Raw genomic sequence first — 15,626 nt, forward strand, 5'->3', positions numbered from 1 at the left:
GTTTTTTTTTTTAACGAAAGATACATTAGTAAATACGCACTAAGCAGTGATTCTGATTCAACATTACCAATAATTTTGCAGTCAATAAAAATGAATTAAGTATGCAGATAACCTAAAATTTTACTGGCTTCATGTGCGTTCACAAATAAGGATTTCAAATTCACTTAAAAGTGGAATTGAAGTGTAAGCAAAACCGCTGCTGGAAGGTGGTGTTTTTTCTTTGTTAAAAGAGTTTGTCTCTTCTACCATTTAAATCCTTAACTTATTTTTTTCTATTTGGCCTATACTGCCTATGATGACATGCGAAGTGCACTGCACACCCTCTGTGCACTGCACTTCACATGTTGCCTGTACTGGTATCTGTATGATGCTGGATAAAGATGAAGTAGAAAATATGTCAGTAGCTGCTATAGTGTGGGCCATGGAGCAGACTAAGCTAGAGCATTGCAAACGTTAAAGGCAACTTTGTCAAAGTGAGTACACAAACAAGTTCTTTGGGGGGCATTGCTCACCACCCACTCTCCCCACTTTACCCAAAAGACAGCCCACTACTTTTAGGTACATGCACAGATCCCTTAATGCTGCTTACCTTGCTGTATATCCTTCATATCCAAATGTAAACTTGATATTAGAATGCCTACAGCCTGCGATCTTTTAGCATCTAGCAGCTTTATAATCTGTAAAAAGAGCAAGCAATAAAGTAATAAGGTTTACAGATATTTTACCATATAAGTCAGGCATGTCCAAAGTACGGCCCGCGAGCCAATTGCGGCCCATGTTCAGGTTTTCACCGGCATGAGAAAAGTGGTCAAGCTTGGCAGTGCACGTTTGACCAGACCCCCTAAAAAAATGTCAGGGTACAATAAGAAAACCTATGCATCCATTTTGGCAGAGTGATTTTGGTTAAAAAGCCTGTTTAGATTTATTTGGGTTCTGTGTGAAGAAATGAAAAGTATGCCATTTGCAATAAAATTTTCATAAAATAGTGGATTTGCATTTACTGTTAAGGCTCAAAGAATGTCAGACTGAATGGTCGGCCCCCACACATTTTCACCTCACCAAATCTGGCCCTCTTTGCAAAAAGTTTGGACACCCCTAATATAAGTAGTCACAGAATGTATTGTTTGATAGATCACTTACAAAAACATATTCCAGATCATATTATATCACAGCAATACAGAAACATACCTAATGTGCACACACTCGGGACAAAAATAACTTGCACACAGTTTGCTCTAGTAGTTGTAAGTTATATAAGCAAGGTTTATGTTATTTATTGGCAAATAAATTAAAAATATTTACATTATAGATTAACACCAGGCTCTTCTGTACTGAAAGTGCTTACTGAAATCTTCAAATCCTCACAGTGTGCACTGGAAGCTTTAGCCACTCAAGTCAATTCAACAAGCAATGGAACTGATCAGTCTGTCTACAGTTAATGTCTTCAAAGTGCTCAACCTTTTTTTTTGACATTAGGCATAAAAGGGATGCTCACTAGTTTATCTGCATACTTCCCCCTCCATTCACCTGCTTCAACTAATAAAATTGTTTTAAGTTTGAAAACACAACTATTCACTAAAATATTTCCTGGTAAAGAAGAATTACTGCCATTGAACCACACACCAGAGAGTTTCTCCACCAGGGAATGTTTCAGTGAAAGTCAGTTTCATGGCCTTATAGACACCTAACTGCTACTCAGGAGGTGGTCCCTGTGTGAATGAGGACTGCAAAGAATGTTCTGCAAACTTAATACAATTTAATACTGCTACAACAGAACAACTTTGTTAATCCAGCAGCCCAATATCAAAATCTCTATAAATAGGTCAATAAATTGGAAGCAGAAAACGAACATGGAAATCCCTGTACTATGTAAAGATATTTTCTTCAATAAAAGTTCTCTCACAACACAGACCTTGAAAAGCTACAAAAAGGAAAGATTATCTAGTGTTAATAGTAGGTATGGGCACTTTCAACCATGAGCATTCTTAACCTATTCAGTAGTAAAATTGGCTCAAGCCAATGTGGTGAGACAATTCTGTACAAAGCATGGCAGTGATAAATGGGTAAACATCTCTAAACACAGAAACATTCAGAGGAAAAGAAAATGAGGGAAAATATATTTGAGTGATAAACACCCCACACCCAAAATCCTTTTATTCTAAATATTTGAGAAGTCCACGTAATGCTCAGCCAAGATATTCAGGTCTCTAAAACATAAATACACATGGTCACAATTACTCGTGAGACTGGGCCCTCTGGGAGAGAAGACTGAAGCATTAACGCTCTGCTGTCCAGACTGAGCTATCTAATACTAACCACTGTGGTGCCAGGCTAGACCGGCAGCTCGAAATCAACCTTTCATCTACATCCATTCAGCTTTCTCATATGACGTACCTGATGATTTTTTTCTTCCTGATAAAGCATTTGCAGTGCAAAAATACACATCCTAATCGCGCATGCCTTAAATTATATTTGTTATGAAACAAATGTTTTAATATTTGGAAAATTATGCCTAATTTTCTTGTAAGCTGCCATGCACAGGGACTTCATGCTTTTTTTATTTTTACCCTGCCAATTTACTCTTTACTTGTAGTTTAATTTTGAAATAAAACTTCTGGGCATTAGGATTCCGAGTGTTCATGGTAAGAAATTGCAGTTACTTTTCCTTTGCCACTGAAAAACAAACATGACGTGCAAGTCAAATCCAATTAGTGGCAGTAGGAAGAAAATTACAGCCCTCTGTTAGAACATATAGATCCATAAGGTGCACCCCCCCCCCCTCCCCATTTATTTACAAAATACTGGACCCCATGGGTGCAGTTACTGATCTTACCAAATAAAGAACTGTTTTTGTGTGAAAAATGGTATTCAAGATTTGTGGTTGAACAGGCGTTTTGTATTGGTGTTTTTCAAGCATTTGTAAAGAGCGGAGGACATTGTGGTTTTGAGATGCTTTGCGTAGAGTATTATGTTGCCCTGTCAAACATTATGCATTTGAGAAAAGTTTGAGATCCCAAAGTATAAAGAAATTACATTTTCTGCTTTGTATACTCCATTTTATATGCAAGAAAATCACAGCAATGGACAAATGCTTTAGAGGTTTCATAAATGCCTAAAAAAACTTGAACTGCTTGCAAATGCCATAAATGCCCAGTGGTAATCTGGAGCTCCCAGTAATCAGTTGCTACACTTCAACTCTGTATAAAAACCCCTGTTAGTAAGCAGTGACAAATCAGATCTCTTGCCCTGCCAGAAAGAACAGTGTAAGTGTCAGGCCTGGTGTACAGAAATACAAATTATTGACAGGTAAACCGTTCTTATGTGAATTCTTATTCTGTGATAGGTAGCTAGCCTATAGTTTTAAACAACCTCAGAATCTTGCTTGAAATAGGTCATCTTTGCATGCCTATTTCTCCAACAGAGTTGACATATAAAAACTGATGTATTTACTATCTCACCACATAGTATGGCAGTGAGAGCATTTTGAATGACTGGACTGCATCTTGATTCACACATTCCCCTCTTGCCTCTCATATAGCACAGTGCTACCTTTATGTCCAAGACCATAAAAATTAAGATTTCAAAGTAAAAAAACAGGATAACATTTCTTTACACCTTTGTGGTCTCCATAATATCAGAAAAGCATTTAAAAATAATTTAATACCCAGACTCTTAACATGTATAATATGCCAGATTGGCCACTATTATCAATGCCTTTGCACAGGGAGATTCGATTCCTCACTCCAGCTCATGATTTGCAGGCTCCAGGCTATGGTTACAAATGATCCTCTCCCACAAACTCTCTCCAGAGACCGTCTCTAGTCAAGCTCTAGTGACACATCTTTCTCCACTGACACAGGACCCTTGTCCCTTCTCCTCCAATGCTTGCAAAACACATGCAAGCAATTAGGGAGATCCAAGGGGAAGAAGACGCCAGTGAGGCCGTTATGCTAACCCTGTCTTGAGCTTTGATATGTTAATCACAGTGCTGACAGATGCATGGTGATGGATCACAACTCATCATCTCTCACAACACATCCTAGTGTGTAAGCACAACTTGTACCATACCAACACATGCTCTGCTTTTGTCATACTATACAACACAATTTATGTAAAAAAAAAAAAAAAAAAAGAAAAAACAATGTTTTAAACAATCCAAAATCATATCACAGAAATACAGTCACAAGAAAAAGAAAGTGCACCTTCTTCTTCTGTTCTAAAGTTTTAGAACATACAAGGAGAAGACAGGAAGGAGCAAGAACTGTAAAAGGTAAGTGGCCACTAACGTCATATTTTTGTATAGCACTGTGTGAAGTTGTTGCATGCAAAATTCACCTAACCTAGGGGAGAAAGTCTAGTCATGGCCATTTTCATATACAGCTATAAACAAGCTATGAATGGGAACATTTAAAACAGCAGCTCTGCAACTACAAATAAAGTATATCACCTTATGATTTTACTAATCAGAGCAATTAAAAACTATTCCCACATTAAAAATATTTTAAACACCAATGTTAGGTTGTTAGGTGTGAATCAAGAACATTGAAAAGCCATTTGCAGATACTTTAATTTTTTTTTACTAGCAAACAGTAAATAGCCATTTTCTGTCCCCAAGTGATGACTGTATTAAGCATTTTTTCCCAACCTCAATTTAATCATTTAATCTTGATGTATTTACAAAGACAAGGGCAGAAAGCTAAGATCCTTCGACTACCAACACAGATCAATGCAAGACAACATAACCTGACTGTGGAGATGGACACAGCCTTTATACCCCAACACCTTCACACATAAGTATCACTGTATTCACAAATTGTACAGTGCCAACACATTATTCAAAACATTCTCTCAGTTTTACCAATAGAACTAATGAATTGAAGACCGACAATGCACTACACAGTAACTACCACCAATTTCTTAAAACCAGTCATGAAAGAAACACATACGTTTCTTTGGGTACTTTGCTCTACATATGCTTCTGTTATGTAATTCCATAATATCCAGAATATATGAGCCAGCTGGCTTGGCAAAACTTAGCAGTGCATCCAGGAAAGAATTCTTTAGGCAAAGTACCATCTCCTGCAGAGGTAGGCAGACTCCCGCCTTTAGGCCAGATACGGCCTAGCAGGTAGTTTGATCTGGCCTAATGGCCCATGGCCGATCCGGCCTAATGTCATGGCAGATCTGGAACAAACTACTGGAGCCAGGGCCGCATGTGGCTCTTAAGCCTCCATGTTGTGGCTCTCTTCCCTATTTACCGTGGCCGGCGTTAACACTTCCGCCGCTGGGGTAAATAGGGAACATTCCCTCTCCTCTGTATGCATTGCAGAAGAAAAGGGATTTCCCTTCAGGGGGTGTTCCTGGTGGGAGGCGGCGTCATTAGGGCGGGACTCGAGTGAGTCCGGCCTAGTGTGCACCTGCCTACCTCCTAAATGGCCTAGTGGCCAAAAAAGTTTGCTGACCTCTGATCTACTGCAATAAAAAGTCTGCCTTTTCAAATCTAAATAAAGTACTACTTTCAAGGATCTGCTGCAAACGTTTCAGTGTCGGATAAAATAGGACACCTTTAGTCTTGTGGAGTCAATCCATCAATGATGTCAATTTGTTTTTTTGGCAGAGGAGGATTTGAACACAAACACAATGATTAAATAGAACAATCACCAAAGCATGTTAGATGCTTTGACCATTTTCTTTGCTTTAAAATTTGTGTGTGTGCCATGTTACTACATAGAGGCCCCATGCCAGGGGCGTCAAACTCTGACCCGGGGCCAAATCTGGTTCCCAACATCCATTTTTTTTGGGCCCCAAAGGAATCCTAAAGATGAACTGCAGCTGGCCCGCCGCTGCATTGAAATAGCGCCGCTACTACAATTCCTGGCATCACTCGGGTCTATAGACCAGCGTGCTCTCTGCCTATGCGTGGCTCCATATTGAACTGTTTTACAGAGGCAAATAATGCTGGGAATTTTGGTAGCGGCACTATTTCAATGAAGAGGGAGTTTCAGCAGCAGGCCACTCAAAAGATTTAGCCCGGCATTGGCCGCATCTGGCATTTCCAGCACTCCCCCTCAGCTGTACTTTTCCTTGCTACTCCAAGGCATGGACTTGAATGGTTGGATTTTCATAGAAGAATATTGTTATTGTTGTTTGCCTGTGCAAAAAGGCTACTTTTGAAATTTAACTCAGAAGGCTACAAATGGAGAAAGAGGCATAAGATTTTTTCTTAAATAAAAAAGTAAAAAAAATATGCCTCTTTCTTTATTATAGGCTTGTTCCAGATTGAATGTTAAAGCAAAACCTCTGTTTCCATATGAAAGGGGTTTAAATCTAAAGAGAAGGAAAATTTTCCTCAATTTTTTAAATAAATTTCAAGGTTGGCCCGCAACTTTGTCTAAGATTTTATTTTGGCCCTCTGTGTATTTCAGTTTGACACCCCTGCTCTATGACATCTATAATTTGGCATGTTACATAATATTGCCATCTCCCGATCTGGCTGCAACCACTGTGTCGGTCCTCAGTTGTTTGGTTTTTGACACCTAACCAATCAGAATGAAGGTTGGTAAATTGTGAAGGCCTGCTTAGGTGGACTGATTCACTCAGATGGTGTATTATAAAAAAAAATAAAAAATTGTGAAACTTAGTACTGAGTAAGTAGATCTTAATCAATCAGTATTCAGTTGCTTAGCTGGAAATTTGTTTTTAAGTGTATTTATTTAAACAAATGCCACAAATTTTTATGGTTGCTATGAAAGTGTCTTTTTGCAGCCACTAAACCCAACTGTACAGTCTATTTCTTTGAGGAGGGAGCGTCCAAAGAGAAGCTTGCACTGGGTCCACCAATGTCTAAAACAGACCCCAAATAAATGGTCAAACTATTGTTAAAATAATTTTTAATTTCTCACTTCCTTACATGAAGAGGAAAATTCATTCAAATCGTAAAAATTTTTGCTGTCAATATGCAACATTTTTTTCATCTGCACAATCAGAATGTTCAGCAAGGATGCCAAACATCTGGGTGTGTAAGATTTCATTCTCAATGCCCAAATAGTTTAACTGACTGATTTCAAGCACAAGTTAAAATGGGTGGTCTAGCCTCTGTGAATTTAGCCAACTGAATATTTATTATACAGTGAAAAACAGCCCAAACAACAAAGTTTTCCTTGGCTAGAAACATATGTAATTGCTCCTAACCACACCCTACTTCCGCTGCAGAAGCAGGGAGGTTTGGGCACATGCCTTACTCCAACTGCTAAAAGTTGGGCAAATTCTATTAACTTTGTGGTGCAGAGTGCAATTCCTGGGCTCCCCCACATTTCAATTTAACAAATGTGTACAGGGGATTAATAAAGATTCACCTAAATAAATTAGATAACTTAAAATGGACATGAATTTGGAGATTAACTGCCATTGCTGAACTCATTCTAAGGAAATGCGAACTGCAAATATGTAAAGTTAATCTTTTTGTTTTAGTAAGATCAAACCCACACCAAAAAACATGAAGTTGTGTCACATTTACATTAACTTCTAAACTAAAAAAAACTAACCAGGTCCTAACCAAAGGGCAGCTTACACAATTGCTTAGTAAACTTCTGTTTTAAGGAGGCAACTGCACTATGGGAAAAAAAAAAAAAAAGCTCAAGGACTGCAGAGGATGCCACAGCTTTGGAAAGTGATTGTTCACAATGTAATGTGGTTACCCATATATAATGTTTTTTTCCTTTTTCCCTTACTTCAGTCCCACTTAGCATAAAGTAAAATGTTTTTTTAATCTTCAATTGTGTTCTAAAAATAAGCAAAAAAAAATAAAAATAAAATAAAAGTACCTTTTTTGCTTTGGTTTTCTTTTCATACGATTCTGAGAGAGGCTTTTTCTTTTGTTGAACACTGGCTTTACCAAACAGGTCCTCAAATTCTTTGGTGTCTGCTATATCTGGCTCTTTCAGTGTTTCCCACAAGGAAAGCTCAATGTTACTTTTTGGGTTGCTAGAAAAATAAAATATATACAGTACCTCTTTAACGATCTATTTATCATTTTATGTGAACATCTATAATTTTTGAAAACATGTTGAATGCCTATTTTAAAGAATTCATTTAGTTTATTCTTTCAAAGAATTCACCTTACCTTTACCTGGGAGCATATATTAAAGGTGACAATATCTAGAAACGTTGTCTATGTATTTTATTGGGTTCTTAACATGCATGCATAAACTAAAATGCATATCAGTCCAAATTTAAACACATCACAAGGTAACACACCTGTTTTTAATACATGCTTTGTGGGTCATGGCAGGTATATTTGCTCACTACATTTATTAAAGTTGAGAATAAATGGCAATGCTGTTGTGCACCACAGTAAGACATACATGGGTAAGTGTAAAGCCAAAACCCCTAAAATGAGGTCAGGTCCCAGTCAATGGGGCATTTGCTAGGAAACCTTTCTTCTGTGAACTTGCAAAACCACCCTACCTCAATGCAAGCTTTAAAGAATAGCGCACCAATCATTTTTTTTCTATATTACCTGTTACTTTTAATTTGAATCCTTGTCCAGTACAGCGGCTTCATTGGGCACTTAGGCTCCAATAGGGGCTTGCGAGGGGCTTCCTTTGACAAAAGCCCACCAAAGAAGGATCCTGGACCAGGAGGTGGAGGAATAAAGCCTGGGGGTGGTGGTGGGGGAGGTGGGCCAGAGCCTGGAGGCGGTGGAGGACCAGAGCCTGGAAAAGGAGGTGGAGGGGGTGGAGGAGGTCCCGAGCCTGGTGGTAGAGGTACAAAACCTGGTAAAGGAGGGGGCGGAGGTGGTGTAGGACCTCCCAAAAAAGGGAGAGGAGGAGGAGGAGGAGGAGGAGGAGGAGGTGGAGGTGGAGGTGGAATTGAGCCAGAATTTGATAAAGAGGTAGGTGAAAGAGGCACACTCAAAGATGTTTCCTGAGATTCTGTGGGACTAGTCAAGCTCTGAATCAGTGATGGTATATTGAGCTTCTTAGGGACTATTTGACTGCTCTTTTGAATGTTGTTGTCCTCGTCGCTGGGTTTAAGAAATGTGTCCCTGTCAGTCTGGATAAAAACGCTACGGAAGGTTTTTGGGTGGTTCTCATCTTCAGTAGAAACACAGACATCACAGGTTTCTCCTTTTCCCTTATTCAACCGATTCTCCAGTTCCTTTTGCAAGCTCTGAATAGCTTCTTCTAGCTGTGTAACCTGAACAGCCTGTTCTCCACGAACATTAAATATTTCCACTTCAAACTGTGTCTGCAGAAAAAACATACATGAACACCTTTTATGAACAACTATAGCAAGGTGTTGTGTCACAATATTGATAACTTTGACAGTAAGGTTTACCAGCACAAAATTACTATAAACATTTATAACATATGGCAATCTCAAAATTGAAGTCAAGTAATTATTACCCAGTGTTTACCAGGTACCAGCACTGTAAAAATAACCTTCACAAAATATATAAGAAGCACATTTAAGTAACAACCATCACAAACACATTGTATGCTCAGTAGATATACTTGGTAAATTGGCCAGGCTAAGATTACAAAACAAACTGAGACCTAATTAGCAAAGCCTATGATACCTATATCTGCCAGTCCTATTTACATTCTCTACCTGGGAAACTTTTATCAACGTGGTTTCCAACTTTTTTAAACATGAAAAAAAAAGTTGCATTCAGTTTGGAAAATGGGTATTTAAAATGTATCATGTGCACATATGTAAGAATTAAAGAAGTCTGTTTAAAATTAATTTAATCACCACCCTTTATATATTTACCCAAGCAGAAACCTGCAAATAATTAAGAATGCAATAGAACCCACGAGGTATAATTCCTATTGTCGGAGCCCCCAAAACAATGAAGAGTTTAAAAAGTGAAAAACATAAACCTTGTAGTGTTAGATAAGGTGGGCACTGTGACATGGTCATTATATTATAAATAACCATGTTAGGCAAATAAAGTATATTTGGTTAGTATTTAAAAATGCGTGTATTATTTTCTTGTATAGGCATGCAATGTACCTACATGTAAAATGATTTACATTTGCCTGACGTTTTACTTAAAATCATTCCAATTCTCTTGAACATACCTAAGTTAGCCTAAAAGAAAACTAAATATATGGAGCTATAGAACGATTAGGACCTTAAAAGCTAAACTGTTTTCCACTTGAATAAATTGTTTGTTTTTGAAATTTACTCAAAAACCAATGATTTATTTTTTGGGCAGTTGAAAAACCAAAAAGTCCCTGAAAAAGAATAACACCAAACTGTTTGGTTTATTCCTAAAATTCTAACGAGATAAACACAAGAACTGTATGTGTGACAATTACTGTAATTTATTTAAACTTGTGTTTGGGTGAAAAGGAATAGAACAAATGATAGTATGTTTATACATCCTAAAATTATCTGACCAGGAAAACAACAATTAAGAAATTAAATATTGCCCCCTACAGGACAAAGAGCACAACAAGATTAGGATGGGGAAAACTTCTGCATTTGGATTAATTTGTTTTGCAATACAGTGAAACAGTAAGTGTTATGTGAATGGTAACAAGCCAGACACCTTACAGAGATTTAATTTCAATTCAACCTATAAGACTAAAAATAGGCCCTAACATGACTAGCAATCTCCCAGCCATACTGGGCAAATTTTGTAAACATCTAGCTCAGCTGTATAGTGACAAAGGTACATTTGATTTGTCTAAAGCAGAAACCTTTTCCTCCATTACTTTACCAAACTTTCCCAATACTTTTCATACAGCTCAAAGCCAAGGTTACCATAGCCGAAACCACTGTAGTTGTGAAGTTTCTAAAGCTACAGAAGCATCAAGGACTGGACGGGTTTGTCAGACCACTATAATGTGAAATTTGCCGATACTCTTCCTACCCTCCTCATCAACTTTTTCAACCAGGTGCTTGAAAGGAGGAGTAATGGGCAGCGATACACTGCAAACAAACAGGGATTATTGCTGCGATCTGCATGCATCCCAAACCAGATGTTGACACTTCAATGTGGTCCAACTAAAGCCCTTCTGAACCTGAACGCTAAAATTTTAACCAATATCTTGACTTCTCGGTTAAGCAAGTGTATAAGCAACCTTATTGGTAGAAATCAGGTGGGCTTCATCCAAAGATTTCAAGCTACCAATCGTGTTCTTTGGCCTTTATTTATGGTTTGTGCTGCAAAAATGAGGTTTTGGTTCCCAATGTTAGAGGTTTAAAGCTCTGTATACATACCCACAGAGCTTTATTCAATATCTGGGGTTTTGCTCTGTTGTGTTTGATATTTCAAGGGGAACAAGGCAGGGTTGCCTGCTGTAACCATTGCGGTTTGCGTTAGCCATTAAGCCACTGGCCCTACGACACCCAACCACTCAGATATTAAATGCTTTGAACGGGCTGGTTAATACCATAAAACAAGCCTATTTGCTGATGATTACTACCTAATCTCTTAGCAATCCTGGTCTCATCTAGAGATGTCAGGGCTCCATGTAAACCAGAACAAGTGCTTGGAATATTAACCTTGCAGACTTTGTTGTTGTTACTCAGGTCAAGGAGTCCTTTCCCTTTAGATGGAAATCCTTCAAATTGCTGTACCTGGAAATATATGTTACAGCCTCTTATGTAACCCTTTATGAGGCAAACTACCCACCATTACTAAAGCAAGCTAAACTGCTCTTAGTGTTGTGGAAAAAGTGCCAGATATCATGGTTTGGGCACATAGGAGGCGGTAAAGATGACAATACTGGCCAAATTCCTTTACTGCTTCTATCTGCTACCCATCTCAGTTCCCTCCCACTATTTAAGGATAATACAAAGGCTTAAACTACAGTTTATTTGGGGGCAAAGGGAGGCCGCTCATTTCCAAAAAATCACTTTTTCAACTTAAGCAGGCAGGGGGACATTCAGTTCCCCATATTTCTAACGACTTTATTACTATTATGGGATAGGCACAAGAGGTCGGAGGGACCTGATGTTACCTCATGCTCCCCTAGCATCGATCTTGCACAATCCTGATTTCCTGCGAGGTTACTCAAATCATGCAGAGTTTAGTTGATGGAAGGTACATGACATACACAAAATATATGATTGTTGTCACTGCAGGGACCAAAATCTTTTGCATCCTTACAGAATACCTATGAAAATAACCTCTAAGAATTTTCGATACCTGCAGATTAAACGTTTCATTAGTGTATCCTGTAGGAAGGTTGCCAATTTGCTCAGACTTTTTTTGAAAGTATCTGCAGACTCCTTTCTTGCCCTAAAGGCAACATTAGGGTTATATATGGCTTGGCTGTCCAGTTAAGCCTCTAATCCACACACTTATGTAAATAAATGGCAAAAAGACCTACAGAGTGAGCTAGATTCTGAGCAATGGCAGAACAGAGCTCTTCCAACAGCTCTACGATAGAAGCCAATTATAAGCTCCTTATGAGATAGTATATGGTATCTGCAAGGTTATGCAAGTTAACTGACACGGATACATGTTTTCGCGGCTGCTCTTCTATGGTAATGTTGTTCCACATCTGGTGGGAATGTTCTAAGATACAATGATATTGGATAGCAGCTTACCAGCTGGCGTATACGGTGCTGGGCAAATCCATACCCAAAGACCCCAAGGTCACTTTGTTAAATGTTAAGCCTGACAATTGCACATTTTCCCAGTTTCGAATGCTCCAGTTTATTTTTACAGTAGCCAAACTGGTTCTAGCAAAAGCAAGGAGCTTCTTTCTTTATGTATTACGGATCTATTTTTGTATTTAACATTAAAAGAACATTTTTTCAGCATCCTATGCACTACAAAATTTTAATTCCATGTAAATCCTAGGTTAAATAAACTCTGTAACTCTGCTTCTTCTGCAAAAATTAAAGTGCATCTCACTGAGTACGTGCAGCCTAGCATTTTGTTGCCAATAAGGCCTTGCAAGGCAACAAACAAAGAATAAACTAATGACCTGAATGATAAACTATGTGCACCCAAGATCTTTTGTATCTGAATTCAGCCATGTGCTCAGTTGTATACATTGGCAGCACTGCATAAAAACAAGGCAGCACAAAAACATTTTATTTTCCATATTGTAAATGTTCAACTAAAGTTAATCACTCTTGTTCTAACAAGTCAACTTACTAAGAATCTGGAGAACAGATGAAACCGATGGCTGATAAAATGCCTTTTAGCATTTTTTCGCTTTATTTTTTAAGACTTAACGCATCATATTTTCCTTAATAATGTTTTGTAGTCATACAGCAATTTTATTTGTGTGCAGGCTGGAAACAAAAAGAAAAGCTATGTAACGTGGCACGGGTCATTAAATGGTAATTCTGCGGGCCCTTCTCATCATCATCAAATTGCCCTCAATTAATAATGTCTATCTGGCACTTGGCAAGAGACTAAACAACTTGCATCTGGTCAGAATTAAGACAAGTAACCATTTTCTGTTCAGAAAACATAGCAACCAATTCTTCAGGACAGGTTTGGTTGAGAGAAAGACATCCACATACAAGTCAGATACCAATGAGCCAAGGGTTTCACATAACACAAAGCAATCTAGGCAAACATTTTGGGGTCACCAGAAAAAGAGCCATGGAAATGGAGTTTTTCCTTTCAAAAGCATTGCACTCTTGAAAGGGGTGCAATACTGGCAGCAGAAAAAATTACCTCTTGCCTAATGCAGAACAATTAACATGAGTCAGAATACGTACTTCATTTGACACAATTACAAACAGGACATGTGGCAGATAGCTCTTAGGCCTTTGAATTCCTCGGATATTCCAGAAGAAAATTGATACACCAAAATCTGTTTTGTAGATTATTCGTTCAGTTGTTCTTCTGGGCAGGGTCCTCCCCATGTCATGTTGGTATGTCTGTCATTTGCAACCCCTATTTAATGTACAGCGCTGCATAATTTTTTTGATGCTGTATAAATACAGTTTAATTTTTTTTTCTTTTTTATGGAATGCCAGTACTGTACTGTGTTAGGTGCTCTTCCTCTGTAGAATTGCTGTAGTCCAGTGTGCCACTTACAACATAAAGCAAAGTATATTGGTATAAAATTCAGGACCAAGCAACATATTGTGTACACTACATACCCCTGATTATCATACACTATATGATGACAGTTATCTTACATATTTATTGCCACTGTACTGTGTATACTAGATTGTATGTTACATACACCTGAGCACTGCATTCTACATCATGGGGTATACATTACATATTCACGAGCCCTGAACTCTGTACTATTACATACTCCTGACCACTTCACTTTACTAGGTGATTTGAGTGCAGCATTAAGTACATATTATACATTACAGAGTGTCATTAACACAAGTATGTAATAAGTCATATGTAGTAGTCAGAAATATGCATAAAAATACACAACATACCTTACATACACCTGACTGACATACTACATATGCTGTACTGTATTGTACATATATGTTTGTTTTAGGTTACAAAGTATCTTTAACAAAGTGTCAAACTAGTTATGATCAGATAATAGCAAGAACATATATTCTAGTTTTAGCAGCCTGCTATTAAACCCATCTATGTTATGCTTGAAGTCAGAAGATAAATAACTTAATAGGAGTGGGTCAAAGTTGAGGACCACTGAACTGGACAGAGACTGACCATTTTTAAACACATTTACTTAAATTTGTAGGCTCTTCGGGACAGGATCCTCTCCTCCTGTGTCACTATCTGTATTCGTCTGTCATTTGCACGCATTTAATGTACAGAGCAAAATAATATGTTGGCGCTATATAAATCCTGTTTAGTAATAATAAATATAACATAGGGGATGTCACCATCAGCCATAAGGGAAAGGTTATTGAAGTATGAATAAATAGTGAGTGGCTGAGGAGCAGTTGCAGGTGATCGTGAAATTAAGTTAACAAAAGCATAGAAATTGTTTATTATACACTTTTAGCAAACTACATGCAAAATGCTAGCTGCTTGGTTGTATTTGGCTTCAGTACCTTGAGCCATTGTCCTAAACAATACAGAAACACTGCCTCTTCCAAAGCAGTTGCTTAGAGTTGTCAACCTGCAACAGGAAAAGCTGTAACCAGCTGGATTACCAGATAAAAAAAAATTACTTATTACTAAAGAAAAGAGAAGAATGATTAAATTGTTATTGTATGTTCCAAATTAGAAAAGGGACAAAAAAAATACAAATAACTTGTTTAACTCCAACACAAAAAGCTCTATAACAATGAGAAAAACATTTGCAACTCTGCTTTTATAAAGATCTGTAAGTGGAAATCTGAAATAGGGCCCAGAAAAACATTATCAAAGAATTTAGCAAAAATTAAAACAAATTAAAATAAATATCTACACATCAACAGAATCATGGGGCTTTATCCAACTGTAATCAGGAGATATACAAACACATCTCTTTTTATAAATACATTGATTGTCAAATAAAATTTTGTTTTTACAAACCCTGCCAATCTACCCAATATAAACGTGGATAAATTCTGAATTCGTCTCGCTGGTGGTCAAACTAGATATTTGATTAACAAAGTATTTAAGAATATATTGTTAGGAGGTGCTCTTTGGGCCTACAATCCCATGCAATGCCGCACTGCAGAAAAGCGAGCTCGGCCTATTCCCTCTGGCGGCTGTGCTC

The 15,626-nt window shown here is 37.9% G+C and overlaps 1 protein-coding gene across 4 annotated transcripts in view; it reads right to left on the minus strand.

The window, feature by feature from the left end:
* Window positions 1-15,626, minus strand: part of FMN1 (formin 1) — a 121,512-nt gene that overhangs the window by 38,456 nt on the left and 67,430 nt on the right. For all 4 annotated transcript variants that reach the window (XM_072428953.1, XM_072428955.1, XM_072428952.1 and 1 more), the window contains 3 exons: window positions 8,519-9,249; window positions 7,824-7,983; window positions 590-677 (listed from right to left, as the gene is read on the minus strand). In XM_072428953.1, coding sequence (XP_072285054.1) covers window positions 590-677; window positions 7,824-7,983; window positions 8,519-9,249 — 979 coding nt within the window. The remainder of the gene's footprint in view (window positions 1-589; window positions 678-7,823; window positions 7,984-8,518; window positions 9,250-15,626) is intronic.

This window comes from Pyxicephalus adspersus, chromosome 12 (assembly GCF_032062135.1).
Source record: "Pyxicephalus adspersus chromosome 12, UCB_Pads_2.0, whole genome shotgun sequence".
Taxonomy (NCBI): domain Eukaryota; kingdom Metazoa; phylum Chordata; class Amphibia; order Anura; family Pyxicephalidae; genus Pyxicephalus; species Pyxicephalus adspersus.